The 14,808-nt window shown below is 32.7% G+C and overlaps 1 protein-coding gene across 5 annotated transcripts in view; it reads left to right on the top strand.

Moving 5' to 3' along the window:
* The window catches only part of DCTN1-p150 (dynactin subunit 1), a 59,858-nt gene that overhangs the window by 10,478 nt on the left and 34,572 nt on the right, over positions 1-14,808 (top strand). The window contains exons 4-9 of one of the 5 annotated variants that reach the window (XM_071585682.1): positions 2,939-2,983; positions 3,130-3,168; positions 9,628-9,681; positions 9,963-9,986; positions 10,515-10,647; positions 11,315-11,386. In XM_071585682.1, the coding sequence (XP_071441783.1) occupies positions 2,939-2,983; positions 3,130-3,168; positions 9,628-9,681; positions 9,963-9,986; positions 10,515-10,647; positions 11,315-11,386 (367 nt within the window). The remainder of the gene's footprint in view (positions 1-2,938; positions 2,984-3,129; positions 3,169-9,627; positions 9,682-9,962; positions 9,987-10,514; positions 10,648-11,314; positions 11,387-14,808) is intronic. The other 4 variants (XM_071585683.1, XM_071585684.1, XM_071585685.1 and 1 more) reach the window with 4 other exon arrangements.

The following is a 14,808-nucleotide window of genomic DNA, read 5'->3' as shown; positions in this document are numbered from 1 at the left end:
GGAACGTTAAACTGCAAACCCCTTGGCACCTTTCATTCCATGTAGGCTAATGCCAATACTGGGCTTCTCTCCGCCTTTACTCCTTTTCCATCCATCCATCAGTATGGCACAAATGACCTCAGCTGTTGGTCGCTTCCCCTGAAACTACTACTACTCATGTCTGACTGGAAGTGAATTTCCACCAAATCGTGAAATATGCAATAAATGTGGACTAAAAATACCTCATCTTAGGGAGGATATTTTTAGAATTATTATGAAATAATTGACAGTGCTCATACTGTGCATTTGTTTCTTCTGAACAAATTTCTCAAAATTTCCACTTATCAATTAATGTGCTTCAGCCAATGTATTCTTTTTTCCTCTCATTGTATTCTTTAGAGGATATATCCCATAAATGTGGATATACTATATACACACACTGCGAATGCATTTTTTCAGTCTCAAAAACCCCCTTAAAACAACCACAAAAGCAGAGTTTTTCAGGTGAAGTGGTGTACAGCTGTTTGGGATTCTGGTCTTCCCTTATCTCAGAGCATCATGGAAACTAGCATTAAATATGCAGTCACTCAGGGATTTGATAAAGACAGATTGTACAGAGGCTAATCACTTAACCATGGGAACTATGTGCTTTGATTGTCATTGTGCCCCAGGTGGCCAAAACGAATTCTGTGTTTGATTAATGCTACAAGCAGAAATTTTTGGAAACAATACTACTTTACAGATGAATTAATGCCACCATAATGGGCTTAAAATGGAATAAGTTTGGGTTAAACTTATTTCTTGATGGATCACAATTTTTTCAGCGATTACCATTTCCTGCTTTTTCTGCTCAGTTTGTGTTAATTTTAGTTCACACTGACAGAGATTTGTCTCTTTTTATTTTTGAATCCATTTCATTTTATATATAGAATACTTTGGAAAAGTTTATTGTATTTTTCCATTTATTTTGTAAAGAATAATTCTCGTGTTAATTTTCCACTTGGGTTTTATTAATTTGAATTTTATTAATGCATGAGTTACCTATTTTTTGCATAATATATTGTAATGGCTTGACAGAAGGAAATTTTTCTGTACTTGAAATTTCTTTAACTCTAATTATGTATCTTTCTGTAATTGGGAAATTTAGACTTATCGATTGTAAATTAACATCAAGCAACCTGTTTATTCTAGAGATATGAAAAGACCACAACGTGTTGTAACTGTGTATATATCACTGGTTAAAATATAAATGGAGAGGAAGTTGGAGGTCTTTATGAAATATCAGTTTAATTTACTAATTAAATAACTGTAATTGATAATTACATGTTTGAGATTAATCAGTTTTATCTCAGTATGGATTGGTAAGAAATTACATATTATGAGTGTATTGAGAGGTATTGTTCTTTTTAAAAACTCAAATTTAACCTAAAGTTGGCGTTGGCATTGAATGTTTGTAAATTTTCTTTTGAACGAATTGATACCAGTAAAAATAAAAAGATCCTCAATGGCATGGTCTCAGACTGGTGAAATACTTTAACTATGGCACATATGGTTTTAATATACACGAAATTGAAGAGCAACAGTTACCACATTTACAACTGCCATCATCTTTCCAGTATTAATACAGTGAAACCTTAAATTTATATTTTGAGGGGGCTTTCTGAAAATGTAAACCTTGATGTAAAATCAAGGTTTTTTTAAAATTAAAATTAGGAAAATACGTTAAGGTAGATTTTGATGTTTAAAAAAAAATATAGATTTGGAGGCTTTCGAAATTTAGGTGTGGAGAAGGATGGAAAAGGTGAATTAGTCTTAAAGAAAAACAAATGAGGAAGTGCTGGGTATGGTTGGGTAGGCCAGATGATTGTTGGGATAAGTCAAGAGGAGGCCGGAAAGATGGATTCAGGGCATTTTGATTGGCAATGGGATGTTGAAGACTGTGATAGAGGGGAGAATGTTGGGCAAATGAAGATAGGATAGGCAGGTTGGATGGAATTAAAGGAGGAAGGAAGTATGTTATATTGAAAGGGGGTTTACTGTAATGCATGATTTCAGGTTGTGCTTTTAATTAGGAGAGCCAGGTAAATGTATTTTTGTTAACATTTTTAGGCTGTGTCCATCTAAAATCTACCTTAACCGGTAAAATGCAATAATAATAATAATAATATCAGATGCAATAAAGGTAAATAAAAATGTCCTCATGTTGATAATTTTGATCTACAACTTCTCATGTGGAAGTTAGAGGCCTCTGTTAAATTAAGGTCAAATATCAGCTATCATCTGTTCATTGTAAAGCATTCTTCACCTCTGGCAATGCACACCTAGTATCTATTCATGCTTTTCTAACAATTAATAGACCTAAGGAAAGAGCAAATAAAGTTTTTTTTTACTAAACGGTTTCATGGTACTGGATCTATCAGGGTGTACTGATTCACTTGTAAGTATTTATATATTGATTTGATTACTTTTTGAGGCTCAGAAATATAACTTTGAGGTTTTAACTGCGTTGATTTAAATAAACACCAGTCCAAACCAAATTAAATTGCATGTTGCTTTTTGTTTGAAATGAACGAGAATGTGTTAATCAATAAGTGCAATTTTTTTAAGAAACAGCTAATGGCTAATGTTATTATAATTGAGATCGCTGCTGTTTCAATTATTTGAATGGAAGGATGTTATGAATACTTGCAATCTTCTACTACTTTCTTTCTGTTTTCTTTCAAAAAAAAATTTGGTTTCATCATTTTCAGAAGGGAAACATTCTGTGTTTCAAGTAATTTCTTGTATATTTGACAATTAGGTGAAATGAGGTTATTTACATGGTGTTTGTTTGAAAAAAAGCCCCAGCATTTCCCAGAATATGAGTGTGTACCTATCATTAGTGTTTCTTTCTTGAATTTGATTCTCTTAATCCAAATGCTGCAGAATTTAATGCCTCTTATGATTCTTCTTATGCCAGCCTAAGGAAATTTGGAAACACAACCACAACTAGACTAACACAGAGGTAAGCGTTGCTTTGCTTGAACTTGTCGCTACAATTCTGATATTAAAATTTTCTTATTTATCTGACAATTTTCTTGCTCAAATCTGATCTTTTCTTCTTTTCTTTTCATCTCTTAACATTTGTTTCTCTTTAACTCAATGCTTCAGCTACCCTAGCAGTGTAAGGAGAAGACCTGAGCCTACTCCGTAAGTATTATTTTAAATTGTGGGCATAATTAGAAGTATTTTTTTTTCAAGAAAGCTGTTCAGGCCCAAAGAATCATCACCATCACTTTAAATCAACACATCTGCAATTGAATAATAGCCTTTTGTTTCTATTTGAAATTTGTGATTCACATATCTCCTAGGGTATTGGTGTTTTTGTAATATGAGCTTCTGTACATTGAAGTATGTAGGAGTAAATTAGTTCTGTGTGTATTATATGTAACATGCAATATTGGTATGAATGGCAGTGTTCACACATCTTTGCCTTCTTGTCTTTGCCGATATAAGTATAATTAGGATTATTGTTTTTGAGGCAGTCATTTGTTGCAAGTTTTATAGTGAATGTGGATTTTTAAAAGGTTATTAAAAAAATTATTCTGTGCTTAAGAGAGTTATTGGCACAGAGTCTGTTTTGATAATGGTATATAAACCATTAGAAACCAGTAAAAATCATTGTGCATGCCATAGCAAATATTTCTTGCTCATTATTCACCTTATAAGCATAATGCATTTTTTATAATCGCTGTGAAATGTTTTGTTGTTTGAGTAGAAGTATAATTGTTGTTTTTACTATGGTAAAGCGTAACAATTTCCATATGCTTACTCATAATACATATGGTTTTTCTTTTGTAAAAAGTTTCAGTCCACAAACATTTGTTTCCCAAGAAACAGTACTATTTTAGTACAGAAATTTACTTCAAGAACTCTTATTATTTTGGTGTAGTGACTAAGTCCAATTTTTTAAATATCTACAATTTTTTTCCAACTTTGAATTAGTGGAATCAGATCTAATTCTACATTATCATTATTATTCTTTTGATGTTTACTAAATTTTTCAGATAAATCCATGAATACGTAGAATAAAAGAAAATAACATATGATTCTTGGTCATTCTAATTGGGGATTGAATTCTTTCATCATCATCATCAGTGGTAGAATACCAGTTAAAATTAAGATTTGTGACTACATTGAATGGTCCTATTTCTAGTATTAATGATGTTAGCAGACTTACCTTATTGTAAAGAGTTGAGGCAAATGGTCATCTTCCCTCTGATGGTGGTCTTAAGACTCCACAAAGGCTTGCAATAACTGCATTAGTTGCTTGGCATAGTTTTCCCAAGTCCTTATCGAATAATTCAAGTGAATTTGCAATGTCCTTCAAGATTCTCCTCCTTTCCAAAATGATTTACTGCACTGATCATCGACATCAGTGGATTGGTCGATTTAATGGAAATAATTATCCTTTTCAACACTCTGGAATTGACCATAATCTAGTTTTTACACGTCAAATTTTCGTCTGGAAGCATTCGCATTTTCAAGGAAGTATGAACATTTTACGAAACTCTGAAAATGACTGAAATCTTTCTATGCTCTTAAATATTTTATCCAGAAGCATTAATAGGGGGTTTTCCAGTGTTTTAATGGAATTAAGAACATTTTAAGAAACCCTAAAAATGATGAAAATTCTTTTTATATTCTTTAATTTTTGTTGGAAGCATTAAAAGTAAGTTATTTGCCATGTTTTAGAGTAATGACAACTTTTCGTGACTCTGAAAATGATTAGAATCTATTTTTTACAATTTAAACTTTCGCCCAGAAGCACAAGGGGGGGTATCACATGTTTTCAGTCTCATAAGAGTGGTTCCCATGAACAACTCTTAGGATACTGGTACATAAAAATGTGCTTACAAAAATGTTTGAAAAAATGAAATTATGTACAATAAAAAAAAAGAAAACCCTGAAATGCATCTTTACATAAAAGGTAATCTAATAATCTTCTGAAGAAAGTTAGCAGTGCCAACTTTTTAGGTTTAATAATTGATGAAAGCTTAAACTGTAATGAACATATTCGGCACTTATGCAGTCAACTTTCCAGAATTTCCTATGCCCTAGGAAACCTAGCAAAGGTTTTAGATGATGAAGTTTTAAAAATAGCCTACTTTGGTAATTTCCTATCTTGAGTGTGTTATGGAATTATCTTTTGGGGCTCTGCTATGGGTGTTATCAAAGTATTCATCATACAAAAAAGGGTTATTAGATGTATGGCCGAAATTCCAAAAAGAGAATCATGTAGACCTCTTTTTATATAAATCTTTAAATCTTACCAGTAACATGTTTGAACAAATATCGTGCATCTGTGAATGTTCAAGAAAATATGTATATTAAAAAAAAATGGAGAGTATCCATCCTTATGCAACCAGACAAAGAAAGAAGGTAAAACAGCATTCTACTTCTTTGTTTCAAAATGGACACCTTTATGCTGGCATTAAAATTTATAACCATTTACCAGCAGGCATAAAATATAGCAACTCATACCAGATGTTTAAATCTAGGTTAAAATGTTTTTTAAGCAAGAGTTGTTTTTAATGACCTAAATTAGTATTTTTCATCAAGGTATGACAAGCTGTAACAATTTATTTTTTATTATAATCATGTGTGCATACATTTTTTGTTTTTTATATGACATGTCTTATATTTAACCATCATAAAATAATGAAGTATAATAATAATAATAATAATAAATAAATGAAATAGATCTTGAATATTTGAATGGGGGACTGATGATTATAGATTAGAGCATTTTCATTGAAGAAAGAATTCCAATCTTCTAAATATTTGGCTTAGAAAAAGTTCCATTTCTGTTTTGAAATTTATTTCAGCACATAAAAGTTTTTATGTGAAATTCCTGTTATTCATATAACATTGAATTTAAAAATGATGAGTACAATTATTTTTTTTTTAACCTGTTAATTTGTCATTATATGGCTGGGGGTTAGATGGAAGAAGGGACTGCCAGTCTAAATTTTGCCAAAATAAAGCCAAAGCATTATTATTGTCATTTGGTAAATACGTTCTCCAAGGTTTATTTGCAATAACTCAGCAATTTTCATATGAGATGTAGTCCTTTTTTCATTTGAATAATAATGCTAAGAGTAAAACTACATGCCCAAAATCATGTGAATTACATATATTTATTATAATAGGCATATGACATATGTTTATCTTTTGCGCTACAGACAGTCCCAAATTGAAGGATAGATGAAATCGATACTAGAAGTAATAAAAAAGTAGTTGTTCATGTGTGAATTACTCTGTTTACATGAAAGTAATATCTATTGAACTGTCATTGGGGTAATTATGTGAAAATATAAACGTGTGCTTCCACGTTTGTGTGTATGTCTTAGTCTTAAGCATCTGCAATGGACAGTAGAGTGAAATGATCTGTATTTAAATTCAGTCGTTTAAGAATTAAATCTGTCAAAAAGCTGAATTGTTTGAGTAAAATGATTATTCAGAACTGTGATGTGGAATTTAGGAATGAAAGTAAAATGAATGAAATTAAATTGACTCCTTGCCTTAAAAGGGTGTGATAATGGGCAACAATTTGGAGGCCAGCCATTCCTGTTTTTTTTTTAAGTGTGGAAAGTCATGAAAATGCAATTAATATAAAGGGTGTAGTAGTGCATTCGGTAGATTGCTGGGATACTGAGTAGCGGGCCCAGGCTTGATTCTGGGTGAAGTCTTTGGGTACCCTCAACTTAACACAATCTGTGTAATTTTTCAGTTGCCATAACTCCCTGGCCAACCATAGGCAGCACAGGGAAAGAACTGCCCCCCCCCAATACCTTGTTAATGTATGCATTTTTATAGTATATAAAGGGGCTAGTATTGGGTAAGCTCTAACCTAACCTATCATACCAACCTTTGAGTTTATTACTGTGTTCTTTAAAAAATATGAATCCTGTGACTAATAAAAAGAGACGTTTCAGGCGTGATATGGTGGAATATCATGATTAATTAAAAATAGCAATTTTCCACAAAAATAAAATTTAATGCGACCGGTTTCAATGTTACTACATCATCATCAGACCTGATGATGATGTAGTAACATTGAAACCGGTCGCATTAAATTTTATTTTTGTGGAAAATTGCTATTTTTAATTAACCTGTGACTAATGGTAAGCTTTTTCTATGAGCTTCTTACCACACTCAAAGTTCATGAAACCTGCTTCCAAAACGATATGCTTTGATGTCACATGGTGGAAAAGAATTATTAATTTGGCCTTAACTAACTGCTTGAATTTAAGTTACATCTGCCGATCCTATTGAATACGTGTGATGGAAATATAGATTCACCAGGAAGTGTTGTGTATTGAATTTATGTGATTAATGTCCAAACTAAAGGTGTGTTTCTTGTAATAATTAGTATAAATTCAAATGTATTTTTTGCCAAAGAGAATGCTTTCTGTTGTTCCTGATGAACTTTGAAGGCAATAATATATTATATTTTATATATGACAAATACATACGAAGAACATATAATAATTTATTACATGTTCTTCGACTTCAGGCTAATACATAAAAAGGAAGGAAAGAAGATTGGGTGGGTAGAAGAATATTGATTCTAAGCAAAAAGAACTTTGGCTACTCTTGGGATAGAACCTAGGCATTGCATTTTCAGTGCAGATATTCTGACCATGAAGCTACATATCTATCAGTAATAACTCAGGGATCAGAGGTTTTAATCTCCCCTAAACCCTAGGTTTGTCCAATACATGAAACCAAATATTTGACCATCAAGGTGTATTTCTTAATTTGTGCCAAAAATTCTTTTATGTGTATTGTATTTCATCTGCCTCACTTGTTTACTTGCTTGCCCTATTTCTGTTTGCCCCCTTCCACTTCATCCCTCTACTCTGGTGTTTAGTGAAACAGAAGCAAAGCTCCATCTCTTGACCAATAAATGTTGGAGAATGACTTAATATTTATTATTCTCACCCGGAGCTCTTACTCGGGTGAATTATTTATATTTTTTGGGGGGACTATATTTTACTTAGCTAAAAGCAATACTCTGTTGAAATGATTCCTCATCTGTACCAGGCATCATTAATTACAGAGAGCTAAATTTTAATATGAGCCTAAGTAAATTATAATTACAGCAAATTTATGGTATTGATTATTATGAATCTTTATAGCATTGAATGCATGTGAAAAAATAGTGGTGTCATGCCTTCACTATTTTTGGGTGCATATGATTTCCACATATTGATTTTTATGTGACAAAATAGATTAGAATTAATAATAAAATTTAACAGGCAATTTTTGAGATTTTTGAATGTTTATGTGGAAACCAATCATTTGAAATTGATTGATTGACCATGAAAGTATGGGAATTAATTTTGTTGATTATTCTTAAATTAATGTCAAGTTTTAGGACATACTTTATTTGGTATTGTTTACTGAATTCAATTGAAAAAAATGGTGGATATGATTTGATTGTTTTTTTAAAAGTGTTATTCTGGCCATATTCATATCAATTTTTGGTGAAACATACATGTATTCGTTGACAAATATTGGAATAACCAAGGAACCAGGGCCAATTCATGTTTTTCTGTAATGTATTATGCATTCTTCTTCATTTTACGATATTAATTTAGAAGATTTAGCAGGTTTTTTCTTGATTGTAAAAGTGAAATTTTGAAGAGTAAGGGAGCCCATTATAACGTCATACAAGACACACCTAAGTAAGCAAGATTTTGTTGTGAAACAATCAGTAATTGAAACTTTTCAGTGACAACTTAATCTTGAATAATTCATCTATTCAGGAAAACATCTGTGTCTTTTAAGTGCCAGTTTTGCAATGCTTCAAATTCTCATCAGCTCTTTCATTCATCCAAGTTGACTCATGTCATATGTGTATTTCACTCCTATAGTTTGAATTATGTTGATAACTGCAACCGAATATGGCATTTGTTCTTGGCGAAATGGACACTTTCACTATGTGGCTTAAGTTTATAATTACAGTTATCACTTTGTTTTATGCAGTTCCCTTTTTGTTTTTGGCTGATTATCTTATTTTATTCATAAGCACCCCAATAAAATGTGAAACTTAATGAAAATTTAATTTGCCATATTATCATAGTCTTTTGATGATTTGAGAAAATGTTGTGGGCGTAAAAGGTATGCCCCCTCTTGTAATGACATAATAGTTTTTGAATCCTAAACTAAACGTAAAAATTTATCAATTTTTTTTTACGATTCAATATTAAATTTTTGTGGTTGCTATATAAAGGTTCTGACTTAAAAGATGTAGTCTCAGAACTTTGTTGCTTGCTTTAAAATCACTCTTAAATTCTTTATAAAAATAAATTAATCCATAAATATCTGTTTTAAAATTTTCATTCTTTTTAAAATATTTTAAATTATGCCATCCCTTTCAAATTTCAGTTATATTGTGGGAGAAAGAAAACTGAGCATGATCATATTTAAATATTTTTTTTGAGTGACTTAACTGAAAAGGGGTAGATTACTTACTTATCCCTTCTTGATATCCCAAAACCACCCAATTTTAATGTTAATGAATAAAATTGATAATTGTGTTATATATTGTGAGTGGTAGATTGTTAAATTTTGCTACTTTATTTCCCCTTTTGTGTTAAGTCCAAGACGGAAAGTGCCCCAAGTTCAGACCCCACGGAAGCCGGACAACCTAAGGTAGGATTTAATTCCATGGATTTGCTATAACTGTGCTTCCATGCTGTCATTATCAGTCCGTAATATGGTTAGAATTTATATGCCATATCTACTACCTACATTAGCTTGAGAAAATAGGCTTTTGAGCGTTTGAAAAATGTATAGCTTAGCTTTTCAATTTTCTTGAATTTTATGGATCAGGCATTAATCAAATGTGACTGTTCCCTTGTTGAAGTTGTATACCTACATGTAAAGATGACTGTGACCTTTGATTTTGCTTTGTATTTTTGTGTACGAAACAGGAATATTCCTCCTAGGAGAAACAGGTATGGGTTTCACTTACTAAATGTGCTCTTATATTTCTTCAGGTTATCAGCTTTTCTATTGATGGGTTAATAAATTTATTCTTTTGGGCAGTAATAAGGATTTCTAGCTTATGAGTTGGAGTAGCATGCTCTTAATGCAAACTGTATATCTAATGCTTTGCATGTGGGGGACATAATTTCTGTTGTGTGCATCCTCTTACTGACAATATTTATATATTCCTGATACTTCTAGAATTAATTAGTAATGTCGCTCCTCTTTCCACTCCTGTTTTGATAGCTTACTTCTTGTGGGATTCCTATTTAAGAGTCATATATGTATCACCATTCTACTGATATTGTCCTGAATAGCAGGTTTTATGCAGTGTTTTGATTTCCCTTTTCGTAAATATATGAAGCCTATTGATTGTATTATAATAGTTTTGAAGTTTGCACCAATAGAATAGCCATTTCATAAATGTATTGCTATTTTGTTTGGAATTTCTAATTTATTGGATCAATCATATGATGTTTGCTTCTCTCTCTGACCAGGTTACCAGTGATGGCTGGCAGTGCAAGGGCAATTTCTGAACAAACAACCCCTGAGAGTGGTGTGACTTCTGATTCTGTGTCACCTGCTGTCTCGCAACATCAGGAATCATATAAGCGAGCTTCATTTGTTGAGGTATGAGAATGTAGTCTAAGCTTTTCATAGCCTCGATATCCAAAGTAGGTTCTTCAAATTGGCAGCTTTAATTTTGGATGTTTTGAAATTTGTTACTTAACTCCTTTGTCATTTAAAGCAAAAAAAGTCATTGCAGTCCTGGTGATACTAGTCCTCAAAATGGCTCATTAACCTGTAATTTAATTGATTAAGGAATTGATAACCATGTTTGCCCTTTGGAATGGCATGAATATCTGGCTATCAACCTTTCCTTTGGAGTAATGAGATACTGTAACATAAAAACAAAAAAATGCAGGGGGACAATAAAGAAAAGTATGGCTCTGCATTTATAAAGCTGACACTCTTGATTTCTTGTTCAGAGATGCTCTATGATCACATTGTAAAGATGTGTTGAATTAGTATGTATTGGATCTCCTTTTGAGATTGTTTTACTAGGGAATCTTGTTAGTTTTAAGATGTCAACAGCATAATATTGGGTGGAAATTTTCAGTTCAAAAATGTTCATATCTGATTCCTTTAAAATTAATAGGCAAGGTTTTTTTTTTAGAATTTCAGTCTGTTGATTCCTCCTCATTGACATGCAAACATATTTGCATAGGTGAGAAATCATTTGTGATGCTCACCCATAGGAGGAATCTTGTTGCCCCCTCCCTTGATGTCTTTTCAGGAGGAACAACAGTCATCAAAGGAAGGCCATGCATCTTCTGCAATGAAGGCTGCCTTGCAGGGTTTGGAACAAGTAAAAAAAAAATTACCACTCCTTTCTTTGGCGGTCTTTGCAAATTAACACTCCCTTCTATGAATTGTGCTCTCCCTGTTTCGTTTATTCTATTCCCACCCAGTCAGCTTGTGGTGCTCGGAAATTGGTTGGGCTATCTGTTGAACTGCAGTTGAAATGTTTTTAGATGAGAACTCACTCAGAATATTGTTTTGGAGAGATGGGGTGCTTACTTTTACCCACATTGAAAGGCCAGTGCATGGATTCCCACCTCAGACAATCTTAAGATTGATGCAATAGTTCAGTTTGATGTATAGAATAGTAATGCAGGGTGACCAATGATCGTTGAATTGTTGAAAACTGATAATAGGGAAGTGGATGAGCAAAAACCTTCAGTTGGGATAATAAACCTGGGGAGTGATCATTGTTCTTTTTTGGGAAGTTATGATTTTCATTACCCATGGTGTGGTTTTCTTCTGTAACTCAGTTTGTTATCACTTGTAGTGTCCCAGGTCCAGTAATTTGTGGTGGTGCTTGGAATTGCGGCATTGATATTTTTAACAGCTAAGTAAGGGATATCATAGGGACAAAGGTTTTTATTAGTTCATTTTCCCTTGAAAATATGACGTGCATTCAAAAATTAATAAACCCTTTTGATGAAAGAGCAAATAGATAACTTTTTTAGGGAAAAGCATCATCACCATCAATGCTTATTTCATTACTAAAACAGGCAAAGATAATTTTATTTGAACATTCACATTCTCTCTAGTAGGTTTGTTACATGTAGTACATAAATAATGGTTTTTGAGGACATTTTTTATTTTACTTATATTCTTCAAGCTTTAGACTCACATTTGCATTTTTGAAGTAAGGGCTTGAGGAATAATGGGAGAAGAGTTACGCTTAAAACTCACCTAACCCCTCCTCTGTAGTTTGTTACTCTCCATCATGACATGTAGTGCAGCAGTGTTCTCTGTGATTTGGCACATGGGCATGATTCACTCAAATCATACCTGCATAGATGAATTTAGAATGAGTGAGCACCTTTAAGCAAGTTTTACTCTAAATATTTTACTCCTCAAGGTAGTTTTTTTTCCTGCAAAAAAAGTTTTAAAGATAAGAGGCTGCTATTAGAGGTTAGGAACATTTTTCCGTAATATTTGCTTTGAATCTTGTAGAACCATCCAAGAGATCTTCCAAAGAGAGTTTTAAAGATCTAAAAATGTTGTGTAGGAGTTTTGTAATAAAAGAGTCGGCATATGTTCAAATAGCAAGTTGAAAATTACGTACACGAATACAATACCGAATTGTAATCCATGTATTATCGATTCATTATAATGGTAATTCAAAATCATTTCCAATATTCATCAAATTTAATTCATCACTTAGGTATAAAAACTGATTGTAAACAACCAACTCTCTCAATGTAGGTGATAACACATTGCAACTCATGTGCCATAATTAAAAAAAATGAAATTTAGCAATAGTTTGCATAAATTACATGAATTGAAGAATTGCAATAGTAAAATTTAAGTACTAAATGCTACAAATATTAAAAGTTAAACTACATTAAGCCCAATGATTCATTGGACTACGTACTACCTGGTTTCCCTTAAAAAATGAGCAATGATGTTTGCACTATGTAGATAGTTTGTAGTTCATTGTATTGTTTAAAATTTGAAATGTAACTGCTCCATGAGTAAATTCATTCACCTGTGGAGTTCTTAATAATATGGACCTTTTTTTGAATGCTGAAGAATATGTGGCAAAAAGCCTCGCTTTAATTCAATCATGGTACTGAAAATTGTATGCCTTGTGAGAAATAGTGGACAAAGGATGGGAGTTGTGAGCTTCCTGATGAGCACATTTTAATTTCTTTATGAGCACACTTCCTCGCAAGTGCACTTCCTCATAAGCTTACTTCCTTATAAGCACTCATACCTACGAGCACACTTACTAATGAGCACACTTCCTTGTCAGCACACTTCTTTATGAGCACACCTCATTTCAACGTTTCAAACTTCAGCACATTCACAGTTTGTGCTGTGAACTCTTCTTTTTGAACTCTACATGTTATGACTTGTCATTTGAGTCCTAGATGCACAACTTCATCGGCTCACAAACCACAGCATAAAAATCTACTTGGGAGTGAGGCAAAGAGATTTTTCATTAAAAACAGAGAAAATGCATTTATTATGCGGCAGTTCAATTCCTTAACTAGTAGTACCTGTGTTCCAAGAGATCATGAAACACACCTATTAAAATATGTATCTATCCATGTTTAATAGGTTTTATATCATGGAACACTGGAATTTGATTTTCACAAGATATTCTACATTATTTGATTATATTCTCTTGCAATGACAGAAAAAATGTGAATGATAACTTTGGGTCTGCCTTGCTTTGGAATTGATTGTATCCCCCTCTTTTAACATTTAAAACCATCTAGCTGTGCTTTAGGGAGTAATAAGCTTCATATAGTATTACATAAGCCCTTGGGTAGTCATTTGTTCAGGCATTTCATGGAAGCTTATTGCTTGTAGTTATCACCTGCATTTTTGCAATAGGCGAGTTAAATATTCTTCGACTTGCAATAGTTGTCTCTGATACATCACTGGAGTCAAATCATTGTAATATAAACTTCATATCATTGCATGTGAAGCTTACAAGATGAAATAAAGTTAACTTTTTTTACCAATAAATTATGCAAATAAATACTTAATTATTATTCAATTGTTTTAGGCTCAACTTTGTGGAAGTTCATGTTTGTTAATTAGGTACTTGATGATGACGCCTAAGCGTTGAAACCAGTAGTATGAAAATAAAGAACAGTGGAAGTATTAATTGGGTTCTTCATTTAATGAGCTTAAGTATCACTTGTTGTTAAGTAGCCCAACATTGATATGCTGGTGACCTCTTAATATTATTTTAACTGGCTTCACCAGCATTATAAAGAGGGGTAGTTAATTTATTTCATTTTCAATTTTCAATTGCCCATTTATCCTGAAAGGTTTCAATGTTTCTCAAAATACTCTCTTTTGGCCATAAATATCAATTGTCATTTTTGCTTCTGTTAATTTTGCTCATTTTTTCTGTTGATTATCACCAACACAGTAATTCAAATAAATGCACTCAAAGATCTCTTTGAGACTGGCATAGTAGTTCATTTATTAGGATATACAGTTAAGTGATGCAGAGTAGCCAACATACCATGAATTACAGGGCTGCCACTCATTTCTTAATTGGGCACTGGTCCCATATGTTCAGGCAAGTCCCTAAAATGATCCTACTTCTGCCAAACTCCCAAATTATGGGGACCTTCATGAGCACAGAGACAGTATTGCCAGCAATCTCTTGCCTTACTTCAAAATTTCCTCCACCTATTCTCTCAGTGCTGGCTGCAAATAGTGTGCTATATATGTAGAGCACATTTAATTGTTGTG

Source organism: Hetaerina americana, unplaced genomic scaffold (genome assembly GCF_022747635.1).
Source record: "Hetaerina americana unplaced genomic scaffold, ioHetAmer1.1.p SCAF_2, whole genome shotgun sequence".
Lineage (NCBI taxonomy): Eukaryota > Metazoa > Arthropoda > Insecta > Odonata > Calopterygidae > Hetaerina > Hetaerina americana.
This window is presented reverse-complemented; position numbering and strand designations above follow the sequence as displayed.